General features: G+C 46.2%; 1 protein-coding gene across 5 annotated transcripts in view; it reads right to left on the bottom strand.

Moving 5' to 3' along the window:
• LOC101747704 overlaps positions 1 to 15,550 on the bottom strand; it is a 34,015-nt gene that overhangs the window by 11,274 nt on the left and 7,191 nt on the right. For 2 of the 5 annotated variants that reach the window (XR_005841806.1, XM_040652470.1), the window contains exon 1: positions 3,115 to 3,739. The exons of 2 other annotated variants lie outside the window; for them this stretch is intronic. Coding sequence is in view for 2 of the 3 variants with exons in the window: in XM_040652470.1 (XP_040508404.1) it covers positions 3,115 to 3,572 (458 nt within the window). In the remaining variant the exon portion in view is untranslated. Of the gene's footprint in view, positions 1 to 3,114; positions 3,740 to 15,550 lie in introns of those variants that run through there. One more of the 5 variants, XM_040652471.2, reaches the window with a different exon arrangement.

Genomic DNA, 15,550 nt, shown 5'->3' on the forward strand with positions numbered 1-15,550 from the left:
TCCTCACCCAGTCCCACTGCTGCCACTGAGGGGCGGGGGGCTGGCTCTCCACATCTGAGTGATAGGAGGATGGAATCACTGCAAGGTTGGCACTGAAAGGACCTTACAGATCACAGAACACGTAATGCACAAACAAACGGCTTGCATGGGATAGATAGCATCAGAAACCATAAAATCAAATTGTGGTGGTGGTGGAAGGAACCTCACAGCCCGCCCAGCCCCACTCCTGCCACACGCTGCCTGCCCCTCTCTCTCCAGCTGCGTAAGTCCCCCCCCCACGGCTTTGGGCACCTCCGTGAATGGGGCACCCATGGTGGAATCGGGCAGAAACACAGGCCTTAATTCCCTGCCCGACAAAGGGGCTCTCAGGGTCAGTGACAAGGTGGTTGGGATGGCTGTGGCACTGAGGTGTCAGCACGGAGGAGCTCTGTCACCCGGCTGGGACTGAGCAGTGTGGGCTGCAGTTCAGCTCAGGTGCCCTCCTGAGCGGATTCACCCACTTCCAGCACACTCAACCCCGCGTCGGACCTTTGGCTTCACGGCTTGAGCAATATGCCGGGGCTGAGGGGAGACCGCTGAGGGGGCAGTGAAGGTTGCAAGCGGCACTGCTGACTGCCGCCACCATACCTGCCATATGGTATCTGGAGGGATCACGGAGCACCAGAAGCAGTGTCTGCTAAACCAGCTCCTCAGCTCCTAAGTAGGAGAAGTTCTTTGCGTGTCGATGCTGGCACCTCTACTGATGAGGGAGTCTAATCCTCTGGAGGCGGATCCACTTCCATGGGCTCGATGTCACTCCCTGCTGGATCTGGATCTGCTGGTTTGGGCTCGCTGCTGCTCTCTAGAAGCCAACGCTGCTTTGGTCAAGGAGAAGCCGTCTTCCTCCACCAGAGTTCCTACGCTGGGAGGGATGGAGCTCTGTGTCTCGAATGTATTCTTTCCGGGCCGAAGTTGGTCAGCAACTGGTGGTGGGTTGTCAGGGTCCCTGTAGTATAGCAGTCAGCAGGGAGGTGGCTCGTGACAGAACGAGGCCGTGACGATGCGACCCTAAGAACGTCCCATGCCGACCAAAGCATGGCCGTGTTGGGTGAAGGGAGGCTACGGCCTGACAGGTACCGTACCTGTCCCCATTGGCATTCTGTGGGGGTCAGTTGTGAGGGCCTTTGTTTTTCCTGTTGATTCCAGTAAAGATCTGGCAGTTGTATGAAGTAAACGTGTGGGTGATGCTAAGCTGGGAAGAGTGCTGACTCCGTTGATGGGAGAGAGGCCTCGCCCTGAGATCTGGACAGATTTGAGGCTAGTCACCATCCGCACAAAGAGGAGCAAGTGCTGGGCTCCGCACCTGGGACGCTGCTGCCCTGCCTCTGCGTGCAGACTGGGGGGCTAGGGGCTGGAGAGCAACCCCGCTATAAGGCATCTGGCTGTTCTGGTTGATGGCCACTTGAATCTGAGCCAGCAGCACGCCCTGGCAGCCGCTGTCACCACTGCTGAAATGCACCACCTCAGCTCAGAGAGGTCAGCTCAGCCACTCGCTCCCACTTCTCTCGCTAAATTCAGACTACTCCTGTGAAATCTCCTGGCACCTTCGCTAAATAAAACTAATTCCGAGGTCACCTTCGGAAGCTGAGTGGCATCTTTGTTTTATAAAGACACCCCCCGTCCCGTCAGGCTGGGACGCACACTGGGGCCGATGGGGCTGTCCCCAGGGGACACTCACGGTGCCCTCTGGCCTCGCTTTGCAGCAGCAACCAAGAGCCAGCAGTGGTGCGCGTGACTTGGGGGACGGGACACCCCCGTGTCCCGTATCCCCCAGCGTCTCTTGGTCCCATTAGGACCCCACCGCCCCTCCTCATCCCGCTGCCCTACAGGTCCTCAGCACGGACCCCTCCCAGCCCAAGTGCAGCAACGGTGAGTGCCAGCCCTTGGGAACACCGCCGCCGTCCCCATCGGACGGTGCCGCCGTTCCTTTTGGGTCCTTGTCCTCGCTGCTGGCCGCTTGTGATGTCACCAGCCGCACACAGCCTCTGTCCCAGACAGGACCTGCTGCCATCAGTACTGTCCGCAGGTGCCATCTGACCATCCTGGTGCCTATTCCCAGCATCACTCCCCCCATGCAGTGGCCCCGTGTGCCCCACCCAATCCCACCGGTGCTACTGCCACGATCCCCATCCTCACCCAGTCCCACTGCTGTCACTGAGGGGCAGGGGGCTGGCTCTCAACATCTGAGTGATAGGAGGATGGAATCACTGCAAGGAATCACTGTCGTCTGGGGAGGGCCCCTGCAGAGGCCGCTCCTGCCTGTCTCGGCTCGCACAGAGAGTGGCCGGTGTACAACCAGGCTCTTTCCTCCCACGGTAGGCTCCGTGTGCTGATGGCGTTGTGGATGGCATTATCAGTACAAGCTCTTGCCTCCTCTGGCCAGCTTTGCAGAACGTGGCGTGACAAAGCCACGGGAATGGCAAGCAAGCTGGCTGCTGCTGCTTCAGGGCACAAGAAGATGCTTTTCAAGCTGCCCATCATAGTGCTCCTGGTGACTTTGGGTGAGTGCTGATGAGCAACCATGCTGCAGCGACCGTGGGGTTGTGCTGGGTGCTGTCAGTGTGAGCAGAGAGGCCCCCAGAGGCACTGCAGCACCAGTGCGGCACCTTCCACCGTCCTGTCCCGACCCCTTGGTTGCTCCAGGGCTGCCCTCCACCAAGGGAGTCCCACTCAGCCCGAGAGCTGCTGCGGTGCACCCAGGGGAAACTGCGTGCCCTCCCGACGGCCCTCGCCAACCGCGTGCCCTCCCGACGGCCCTCGCCAACAGCCTCGCTTGCAGCGGAGTGGTCAAATGTCTTTGGGCGCTTTGCACGTCGAGCCTTTCCTCTCTCCATGTCAGCGACAGATGAGCCCTGGAAGCAGCACGTCCTCTCAGCACTGCTGTCCCAGAAGCTCTGAGCCCACTGGGGCTCTGCCACAGTACAGCCCATGGAGGCAGCTGTGATGTCTCTGAAGGAAGCGGCTCACCTGGCGACACGAGCAGGACATGCCAAGCACCTGGTTGCACAGAGGGCGATTTTGTAGTCTTTAGTCTGCCTTCTTCCTCTGAAAAGTGACTCTCCAGACAACATCCAACGTTGGAGGAGAAAAGCAACAAGCGGCACACTGAGCGGTCTTCTCTGCATCTTGGCACTGACCCGGGAGAGCGGGATGGATTCATCATGTTGGACCTGAGAGGAAGGTCGGCCCCGTTTCAGCCTCAGGTCTCCCTTTGACGCACACAAGCTTTTCTTCATCAAAACACAGAATCTCAGCACGGTTGGGGGGAAGGGACGCCCGGCCCCACCGTGGTGTTCAGAAACGGTTGGCCAGAGCTGGACGTTCAACGAGGTGATAGAGGGGTTTGGAACAGGTTGACATCTTCGACTCGAGGGACGGCCAACAGACAGAAACTGCTGCGGAAGCTCCCAAACGTTCTCCAAGCTCCAACCCCTTTCACTCCCTACCTCCTGGCCACATGACACCCGCTCCCTCTTCCCACCAGCCAAGGATCTCGGAGGATCCGTTCCTGGGTTGCCCACCAGGTCACCCATCCCATGCCTGACTGCTTCCCTGGCAGCCTCGCTCCCACTTCTCTCGCTAAATTCAGACTACTCCTGTGAAACCTCCTGGCACCTTCGCTAAATAAAACTAATTCCGAGGTCACCTTCGGAAGCTGAGTGGCATCTTTCTTTTATAAAGACACCCCCTGTCCTGTCAGGCTGGGACGCACACTGGGGGCAATGGGGCCTACTGAAAGTCACGCATTTTCATTGCCAAAATCAGCCTTTTAACCAAAAAGCACATATTTTCTCTTAAAATATCCCACATTTAACTCGAAAATCATGTATTTCCTGCTCAAAAATCCCCCATTTAACCAAAAATCACACATTTTCTTAACAAAAACTCCTCATTTGACCCGGAAATCACTCCTTTTCTCTTAGATAATTCCCAATGAAATACAAAAATCACACGTTTTTGTTTGAAAATCCCCCATTAAAGCAAAAACCATGCATTTTCTCTTCAAAAATGCCCCATTTAACAGAATAGCACGCATTTTCTCTTGCAAAATCCCACATTTAACCCAAACGTCTCGCATTTTCCTAAAAAACAAATCCCCCACTTATACTGAAAATCACACATTTTCTCATCGAAAATCCCCATTTAAATCACGCATGTTCTCTTCAAAAACCCTCCATTTAACTGAAAATCATCCATTTTCTCTTTGTAAATTGGCAACTTAACCCAGACGTATCACATTTTCTGTTTGAAAACTGCCCATTTAACCCAAAAATCACTCATTTCCTTAACAGAAATCCCCCATTTAACCCGAATATCATGCATTTTTTTCTTTGAAAATGCCGCATTTAACTGAACATCACGCATTTTCTCTTCGAAAATCCCCCATTTAACCCGAAAATTATGCATTTTCTTTCAGAAGATCCCCCATTCACCCAAAAAGCATGCATTTTCTCCTGGAAAACCCCCTCATTTAAACAAGAAATCTCGCATTTGCATTTCGAAATCCCCCCATTTAACTTGAAAATCACACATTTTCTCATGGAAAATCCCCCATTTATCTGAAAATCGTGCATTTTCTCTTTGAAATTCCCCCATTTAACCCCAAAATCACGCATTTGTTTTTAACAGAAAATCCCCATTTAATTTCCAAATCGTGTCTTTTCTCTCTGAAAACCCTCCTTTTAACCAAAATTCAGGCATTTCCTGTTCGAAAATCCCCCGTTTAACAGAAAATCACTCATTTTCTCTTCGATAATTCCCTGTTAAATACGAAAATCACACATTTTTGATTGAAAATCCCCCATTTAAACCAAAAATCATGCTTTTTCTCTTCGAAAAACCCCCATTTAACTGAAAAATCACACATTTCCTTAACAGAAATCCCACATTTAACCCCAAAATCATGCATTTCCTCCTAGATAATTCCCAATTAAATACAAAAATCCCACACTTTTGGTGGAAAATCCCCCATTAAGGAGAAAATCATGCATTTTTCTCTTCAAAATCCCCCATTTACCTTAACATCACGCATTTTCTCTTGGAAAATCCCCCATTTAACCCCAAAATCATGCACTTTCTCTTGGAAAATCCGCCATTTAACCAGAAAATCACAAGTTTTCTCTTGGAAAATACCCCATTTAACCGAAAATCAAACATTTTCTCTTCAAAAATCCCCCATTTAACCCGAAAATCATGCGTTTTCTCTTTGAACATCCCCCATTTAACCCCAAAATTACAAATTTTCTCCTGGAAAATCCCCCATGTAATGTGAAAATATCACATTTTCTGTTTGAAAATTGCCCATTTAACCCGAAAATCATGCATTATCTCTTGGAAAATCCCCCATTTAACCCCAAAATCATGCACTTTCTCTTGGAAAATCCCCCATTTAACCCCAAAATCATGCACTTTCTCTTGGAAAAACCGCCATTCAACCAGAAAATCACGCGTTTTCTCTTGGAAAATACCCCATTTAACCCCAAAACCTCAAACTTTCCTAAAAAAAATCCACCTCTTATACCAAAAATCACACATTTTCTCATCGGAAATCCCCATTTATACCGAGAATCACGCATTTTCTCTTCAAAAAACCCCCCATTTAACTGAAAACCATGCATTTTCTCTTTGTAAATCTGCAACTTTACCCGAAAATATCACATTTTCTGTTTGAAAATTGCCCATTTAACCCAAAAATCATGCATTATCTCTTGGAAAATCCCCCATTTAACCCCAAAATCACATATTTTCTCTTCAAAAATCCCCCATTTAACCCAAAACTCATGCATTTTCTCTTCAAAAATCCCCCATTAAACCAGAAAGTCACACATTTTGACCTTGAAAATCCCCCACTTAATCCGAAAATCACACATCTTCTCCTGGAAAGTCCCCCTTTTATCCCGAAAATCACGCATTTTCTCTTGGAAAATCCCTCACTTAACCTGAAAATCACACACTTTCTGTTGGAAAGTCCCCCATTCAATCCCCAAATCATGCATTTTCTCCTGGAAAATCCCCCATCAAAACAGAAAATCACACATTTTGACCTTCAATATCCCTCACTTAATCTGAAAATCACACATTTTCTCTTCGAATTTCCGCACTTATCCCGAATATCACGCATTTTCTCTTCGAAAATCCCCCATTCAACCCAAAAATCACACATTTTTGGTTGGAAAATCCCTCACTTAACCTGAAAATCACGTATTTTCAGGTTGGAAATGGAGATTTTCTGAGAGAAAATGCGGAAATTGCATGATGTTGGGTTTAAATGGGGGAATTTCGAAGAGAAAATGCATTAATTACGCTTAAATGTGGGATTTTCAAAGAGAAAATGTGTGATTTTGGGGTTAAATGGGGGGAGTTTTGAAGAGAAAATGAGTGATTTTCACATTACATATGGGAATTTCCGGGAGAAAATTCGTAATTATGGGGTTAAATGGGGGATGTTCAAAGAGAAAACGCATGATTTTGGGGTTAAATGTGGGATTTTTAAGAGAAAATGCGTGATTTTCGGGTTAAATGGGTAATTTTGCAAGAGAAAATGCATGGTTTTTCGTGAAGTGGGGGATTTTCCATCAGAAAATGCGGGATTTTCTGGTTAAATCTCCGGCGGGGCGGGGCGGTGTTCCCCCGGGGCGCTCACCGAGCACGGGGCGCGGAACCAACTCCGTGGCGGCGCAGGCACCAACGCGGAGCCACCGCAGAACCTTCTGGAAGCGCCGGGCGCGGGCTCGGCCGCAAAAGCGGCGCTTCGTCCCGCCTACCGCCCGCCGCGACCAATCAGCAGCCGCGCAGCCGGACGCGCAGCCAGTAGGAAGCGCTCCGCGCTCAGCAGCTCGGCTGAGGCGCGGGGAGGGGGGCCGGGCGGTACTGCGCGTGCGCGGAATGCCCGAGGCGCGCTCTCGGCCCGAGGCGCGCACTGCGCATGCTCAGAGGGCGGAGGGGGAGGAACCGTCGAGCGGTGCCGTGGGGGGGGCGGGGGACGGGCGGTGGGGCGCTCAGCCCCCCGCGCTGCACGTTGGGGCCGCGTCGTTCCCCGCGGAAACCCCGTCAGCCCGACGGCGCCCCGTAACCGCCAACGATCCCCGACCTTCTGTTCTCCCTCGCCCCCCACCTGCCTCCTAGTTCTGGACCTCACAGCGGGGCGCCACCGTCGCGCGGGGAGCCCTCAGCCCCATCCTGGGAAAGACCTCCCGTTTGGGGTATTGCCCTGAGTTGGGGGGGAGGAGGCGTGACCTCAGTGGGGGGCATCACCCCAAATGGGAGGGTGACCCCACGGTTGGGGTATCCTCCTACATGGAGCCATTGAGCGGCGCCCAGGGGGCAGTGGGAGAAAAATACCCCATTTCTACAGAAAATCACCGATTTTCGCCTCAAAAACACCCTACTGACGCTGAAAATCACGCCTTTTCTTCGTGAAAATAACCCCACTTAACCCGAAATTCACACATTTTCCCCCAAAAATTACCTCATTAACCTTAAAAACACGCATTTTCTCTTGTAAAATCCCCCATTTAACCCCAAAATCACACATTTTCTCCTGGAAAATCCCCAATTTAACCAGAAAATCACACATTTTGACCTTGAAAATCCCCCATTTAAGCTGAAAATCGCACATTTTCTCTTCGAAAAATCCCCCACTTAACCCGAAAACCACAAGTTTTCTCAACAAAAATCCAATTTTCACCAGAAAATCACGCATTTTCTCTTGGTAAGTTGCCCATTTAACCAAAAATCACGCATTTTCTCTTTGAAAATCCCACATCTAACCCAAAAATCACGCATATTTTGTTGGAAAATCCCCCATCAAACCAGAAAATCACACATTTTGACCTTGAAAATCCCGCACTTAATCCGAAAATCACTCATTTTCTGTTGGAAAATTCCTCACATAACCTGAAAATCACACATTTTCTCTATGAAAATCCAATATTTAACCAGAAAATCACACATTTTCTCATGGTAGGTCGCACATTTAACCAAAAATCACGCATTTTCCCTTGGAAAATCCCCCACTTAACCCCCCCCAAAAAACGCATTTTGTCTTCAAAAATCACAGATTTAACCAGAAAATCACACATTTTCTGATGGAAAATCCCCCACTTCACGAAAAACCATGCATTTTCTCTTGCAGAATTACCCATTTAACCCGAAAATCACGCATTTTCTCTTTGAAAATCTTCCATTTAACCAAAAACCACGCATTTTGCCTTCAAAATTCCCTTACTTAACCCGAAAATCACACATTTTCTCTTCAAAAATCCCACATTTAACCCCAAATTCATGTGTTTTCTCTTTGAACATCCCCCATTTAACCCCATAATTACGAATTTTCTCCTGGAAAATCCCCCATGTAATGTGAAAATCACGCATTTTCTCTTCGAAACTCCCCCCATTTAACCCAAAAATCACACATTTTCTCTTGGAAAATCCCCCATTTATCTGAAAATCATGCATTTTCTCTTTGAAATTCCCCCGTTTAACCCCAAAATCACGCATTTGTTTTTAACAGAAAATCCCCATTTAATTTCCAAATCGTGTGTTTTCTCTCTGAAAACCCTCCTTTTAACCAAAATTCAGGCATTTCCTGTTCGAAAATCCCCCGTTTAACAGAAAATCACTCATTTTCTCTTCGATAATTCCCTGTTAAATACGAAAATCACACTTTTTTGATTGAAAATCCCCCATTTAAACCAAAAATCATGCATTTTCTCTTTGAAAAACCCCCATTTAACTGAAAAATCACACATTTCCTTAACAGAAATCCCACATTTAACCCCAAAATCATGCATTTTCTCTTAGATAATTCCCAATTAAATACAAAAATCTCACACTTTTGGTGGAAAATCCCCCATTAAAGAGAAAATCATGCATTTTTCTCTTCAAAATCCCCCATTTACCTTAATATCACGCATTTTCTCTTGGAAAATCCCCCATTTAACCCCAAAATCATGCACTTTCTCTTGGAAAATCCGCCATTTAACCAGAAAATCACGCGTTTTCTCTTGGAAAATACCCCATTTTACCCAAAAACCTCAAACTTTCCTAAAAAATATCCGCCTCTTATACCGAAAATCACACATTTTCTCATCGGAAATCCCCATTTATACCGAGAATCACGCATTTTCTCTTCAAAAACCCTCCATTTAACTGAAAACCATGCATTTTCTCTTTGTAAATCTGCAACTTTACCCGAAAATATCACATTTTCTGTTTGAAAATTGCCCATTTAACCCGAAAATCATGCATTATCTCTTGGAAAATCCCCCATTTAACCCCAAAATCACGTATTTTCTCTTCAAAAATCCCACACCTAACCCAAAACTCATGCATTTTCTCCTAGCAAATCCCCCATTAAACCAGAAAATCACACATTTTGACCTTGAATATCCCTCACTTAATCTGAAAATCACACATTTTCTCTTCAAATTTCCGCACTTATCCCGAATATCACGCATTTTCTCTTCGAAAATCCCCAATTCAACCCAAAAATCACACATTTTTGGTTGGAAAATCCCTCTCTTAACCTGAAAATCACGTATTTTCAGGTTGGAAATGGAGATTTTCGGAGAGAAAATGCGTGACTTTCAGATTAAGTGTGGGATTTTCAAGGTCAAAATGTGTCATTTTCTGCTTTGACGGGGGAATTGCCAGGAGAAATTGCATGATGTTGGGGTTAAATGGGGGAATTTCCAAGAGAAAATGCGTTAATTTTGCTTAAATGTGAGATTTTCAAAGAGAAAATGTGTGATTTTGGCGTTAAATGGGGGGAGTTTCGAAGAGAAAATGAGTGATTTTCACATTACATATGGGAATTTCCGGGAGAAAATTCGTAATTATGGGGTTAAATGGGGGATGTTCAAAGAGAAAACGCATGATTTGGGGGTTAAATGTGGGATTTTTAAGAGAAAATGTGTGCTTTTCGGGTTAAATGGGGGATTTTGCAAGAGAAAATGCGCGGTTTTTCGTGAAGTGGGGGATTTTCCATCAGAAAATGCGGGATTTTCTGGTTAAATCTCCGGCGGGGCGGGGCGGTGTTCCCCCGGGGCGCTCACCGAGCACGGGGCGCGGAACCAACTCCGTGGCGGCGCAGGCACCAACGCGGAGCCACCGCAGAACCTTCTGGAAGCGCCGGGAGCGGGCTCGGCCGCAAAAGCGGCGCTTCGTCCCGCCTACCGCCCGCCGCGACCAATCAGCAGCCGCGCAGCCGGACGCGCAGCCAGTAGGAAGCGCTCCGCGCTCAGCAGCTCGGCTGAGGCGCGGGGAGGGGGGCCGGGCGGTACTGCGCGTGCGCGGGATGCCCGAGGCGCGCTCTCGGCCCGAGGCGCGCACTGCGCATGCTCAGAGGGCGGAGGGGGAGGAACCGTCGAGCGGTGCCGTGGGGGGGGGCGGGGGACGGGCGGTGGGGCGCTCAGCCCCCCGCGCTGCACGTTGGGGCCGCGTCGTTCCCCGCGGAAACCCCGTCAGCCCGACGGCGCCCCGTAACCGCCAACGATCCCCGACCTTCTGTTCTCCCTCGCCCCCCACCTGCCTCCTAGTTCTGGACCTCACAGCGGGGCGCCACCGTCGCGCGGGGAGCCCTCAGCCCCATCCTGGGAAAGACCTCCCGTTTGGGGTATTGCCCTGAGTTGGGGGGGAGGAGGCGTGACCTCAGTGGGGGGCATCACCCCAAATGGGAGGGTGACCCCACGGTTGGGGTATCCTCCTACGTGGAGCCATTGAGCGGCGCCCAGGGGGCAGTGGGAGGAAAAATACCCCATTTCTACAGAAAATCACCGATTTTCGCCTCAAAAACACCCTACTGACGCTGAAAATCACGCCTTTTCTTCGTGAAAATAACCCCACTTAACCCGAAATTCACACATTTTCCCCCAAAAATTACCTCATTAACCTTAAAAACACGCATTTTCTCTTGCAAAATCCCCCATTTAACCCCAAAATCACACATTTTCTCCTGGAAAATCCCCAATTTAACCAGAAAATCACACATTTTGACCTTGAAAATCCCCCATTTAAGCTGAAAATCGCACATTTTCTCTTCGAAAAATCCCCCACTTAACCCGAAAACCACAAGTTTTCTCAACAAAAATCCAATTTTCACCAGAAAATCACGCATTTTCTCTTGGTAAGTTGCCCATTTAACCAAAAATCACGCATTTTCTCTTTGAAAATCCCACATCTAACCCAAAAATCACGCATATTTTGTTGGAAAATCCCCCATCAAACCAGAAAATCACACATTTTGACCTTGAAAATCCCGCACTTAATCCGAAAATCACTCATTTTCTGTTGGAAAATTCCTCACATAACCTGAAAATCACACATTTTCTTTATGAAAATCCAATATTTAACCAGAAAATCACACATTTTCTCATGGTAGGTCGCACATTTAACCAAAAATCACGCATTTTCTCTTGGAAAATCCCCCACTTAACCCCCCCCCCCCCCCCAAAAAAAAAACGCATTTTGTCTTCGAAAATCACACATTTAACCAGAAAATCACGCATTTTCTGTTGGAAAATCCCTCACTTAACCAAAAACCATGCATTTTCTCTTGGAAAATTACCCATTAAACCCGAAAATCACGCATTTTCTCTTTGAAAAATCTTCCATTTGACCAAAAACCACGCATTTTGCCTTCAAAATTCCCTCACTTAACCCAAAAATCACACATTTTCTCTTCAAAAATCCCACATTTAACCCCAAAAGCATGTGCTTTCTCTTTGAATATCCCCCATTTAACCCCAAAATTACGAAATTTCTCCTGGAAAATCCCCCATGTAATGTGAAAATCACGCATTTTCTCTTCGAAACTCCCCCCATTTAACCCAAAAATCACACATTTCTCTTTGAAAATCCCACATTTAACCATAAATCACACATTTTCTCTTGGAAAATCCCCCACTTAGCCAAAAACCATGCATTTTCTCCTGGCAAAATTACCCATTTAACCCGAAAATCACGCATTTTCTCTTTGAAAATCTTCCATTTGACCAAAAACCATGCATTTTGCCTTCAAAATTCCCTCACTTAACCCAAAAATCACACATTTTCTCTTCAAAAATCCCGCATTTAACCCCAAAATCATGCGTTTTCTCTTTGAACATCCCCCATTTAACCCCATAATTACGCATTTTCTCTTTGAAAATCCGCCACTTAACCCAAAAAAACTACCGCATTTTGTCTTCGAAAATCACACATTTAATCAGAAAATCACACATTTTCTCTTGGAAAATCCCCCACTTAACCAAAAACCATGCATTTTCTCTTGCAGAATTACCCATTTAACCCGAAAATCACGCATTTTCTCTTTGAAAATCTTCCATTTAACCAAAAATCACGCATTTTGCCTTCAAAATTCCCTCACTTAACAAGAAAAACACACATTTTCTCTTCAAAAACCCCACATTTAACCCCAAAATCATACGTTTTCTCTTTGAACATCCCCTATTTAACCCCATAATTACGAATTTTCTCCTGGAAAATCTCCCATTTAATGTGAAAATCACGCATTTTCTCTTCGAAACTCCCCCCATTTAACCCAAAAATCACACATTTCTCTTTGAAAATCCCACATTTAACCATAAATCACACATTTTCTCTTGGAAAATCCCCCACTTAGCCAAAAACCATGCATTTTCTCCTGGCAAAATTACCCATTTAACCCGAAAATCACGCATTTTCTCTTTGAAAATCTTCCATTTGACCAAAAACCATGCATTTTGCCTTCAAAATTCCCTCACTTAACCCAAAAATCACACATTTTCTCTTCAAAAATCCCGCATTTAACCCCAAAATCATGCGTTTTCTCTTTGAACATCCCCCATTTAACCCCATAATTACGCATTTTCTCTTTGAAAATCCGCCACTTAACCCAAAAAAACTACCGCATTTTGTCTTCGAAAATCACACATTTAATCAGAAAATCACACATTTTCTCTTGGAAAATCCCCCACTTAACCAAAAACCATGCATTTTCTCTTGCAGAATTACCCATTTAACCTGAAAATCACGCATTTTCTCTTTGAAAATCTTCCATTTAACCAAAAACCACGCATTTTGCCTTCAAAATTCCCTCACTTAACAAGAAAAACACACATTTTCTCTTCAAAAACCCCACATTTAACCCCAAAATCATACGTTTTCTCTTTGAACATCCCCTATTTAACCCCATAATTACGAATTTTCTCCTGGAAAATCTCCCATTTAATGTGAAAATCACGCATTTTCTCTTCGAAACTCCCCCCATTTAACCCAAAAATCACACATTTCTCTTTGAAAATCCCACATTTAACCATAAATCACACATTTTCTCTTGGAAAATCCCCCACTTAGCCAAAAACCATGCATTTTCTCCTGGCAAAATTACCCATTTAACCCGAAAATCACGCATTTTCTCTTTGAAAATCTTCCATTTGACCAAAAACCATGCATTTTGCCTTCAAAATTCCCTCACTTAACCCGAAAATCACACATTTTCTCTTCAAAAATCCCGCATTTAACCCCAAAATCATGCGTTTTCGCTTTGAACATCCCCCATTTAACCCCATAATTACGCATTTTCTCTTTGAAAATCCGCCACTTAACCCAAAAAAACTACCGCATTTTGTCTTCGAAAATCACACATTTAATCAGAAAATCACACATTTTCTCTTGGAAAATCCCCCACTTAACCAAAAACCATGCATTTTCTCTTGCAGAATTACCCATTTAACCCGAAAATCACGCATTTTCTCTTTGAAAATCTTCCATTTAACCAAAAACCACGCATTTTGCCTTCAAAATTCCCTCACTTAACAAGAAAAACACACATTTTCTCTTCAAAAACCCCACATTTAACCCCAAAATCATACGTTTTCTCTTTGAACATCCCCTATTTAACCCCATAATTACGAATTTTCTCCTGGAAAATCTCCCATTTAATGTGAAAATCACACATTTTCTCTTCGAAACTCCCCCCATTTAACCCCAAAATCACACATTTCTCTTTGAAATTCCCACATTTAAGCAAAAATCACGCATTTTCTCTTGGAAAATCCCCCATTTAACCCCAAAATCATGCACTTTCTCTTGGAAAATCCGCCATTCAACCAGAAAATCATGCATTTTCTCTTGGAAAATACCCCATTTAACCCCAAAGTCTCAAACTTTCCTAAAAAAAATCCACCTCTTATACCAAAAATCACACATTTTCTCATCGGAAATCCCCATTTATACTGAGAATCACGCATTTTCTCTTGAAAAACCCCCCATTTAACTGAAAACCATGCATTTTCTCTTTGTAAATCTGCAACTTTACCCGAAGATATCACATTTTCTGTTTGAAAATTGCCCATTTAACCCAAAAATCATGCATTATCCCTTGGAAAATCCCCCATTTAACCCCAAAATCACGTATTTTCTCTTCAAAAATCCCCCATTTAACCCAAAACTCATGCATTTTCTCCTAGCAAATCCCCCATTAAACCAGAAAGTCACACATTTTGACCTTGAAAATCCCCCACTTAATCCGAAAATCACACATTTTCTCCTGAAAAGTCCCCCTTTTATCCAGAAAATCACGCATTTTCTCTTGGAAAATCCCCCATTGAATGGAAAATCACGCATTTTCTCTTGGAAAATCCCTCACTTAACCTGAAAATCACACACTTTCTGTTGGAAAGTCCCCCATTCAATCCCCAAATCATGCATTTTCTCCTGGAAAATCCCCCATCAAACCAGAAAATCACACATTTTGACCTTCAATATCCCTCACTTAATCTGAAAATCACACATTCTCACTTCGAAATTCCGCACTTATCCCGAATATCACGCATTTTCTCTTCGAAAATCCCCAATTCAACCCAAAAATCACACATTTTTGGTTGGAAAATCCCTCTCTTAGCCTGAAAATCACGCATTTTCTCTTCGAAATTCCCCCATTTAACCCGAAAATCATGCATTTTCTCCTGGCAAATCCCCCGTCAAAGCAGAAAATCACACATTTTGACCTTGAAAATCCCACACTTAATCCGAAAGTCAGGCATTTTCTCTCGGAAAATCTCCTTTTAATCGAAAGTAAGGCACTTTCATATCAGAAAATCCCCCATTGAACCTGCCCGGTCCCACTCTCTGGCTGCCATCCCTTCCTCCTCCTACGGCGACTGCACCGCGCTGCTTGGTGCCCGTGGTACCGGAGGCAGGAGGACACAAGGGTGAGGAGGGCTCGTCTCGCATGTGCCTGAACATCTCTTCGCGGGGGATCTGCTCCACAGACTCCCCAGGCACCGAGGTGAGGCTGACGGGCCTGGAGTTTCCCGGGGCCTCCTCGGAGTGATGTTTCCATTTGCCAGTCGCCGTGGACTCTGCCCAACAGCCACGACTTCCCTAAAGAGATGGACAGCGGCTTGGCCACCCCACAGTCGGCCATCTGCTTCTGCACCCCGGCATGCATGGCACCGGGCCCTAGAGACTTGTACAAAGCCAGCCCCGTCAGCTGGTCCCGCAGTCGCTCCGCTCGCACAGTGGGAGG

The sequence above is a fragment of the Gallus gallus genome, chromosome 25 (genome assembly GCF_016699485.2).
Source record: "Gallus gallus isolate bGalGal1 chromosome 25, bGalGal1.mat.broiler.GRCg7b, whole genome shotgun sequence".
Lineage (NCBI taxonomy): Eukaryota > Metazoa > Chordata > Aves > Galliformes > Phasianidae > Gallus > Gallus gallus.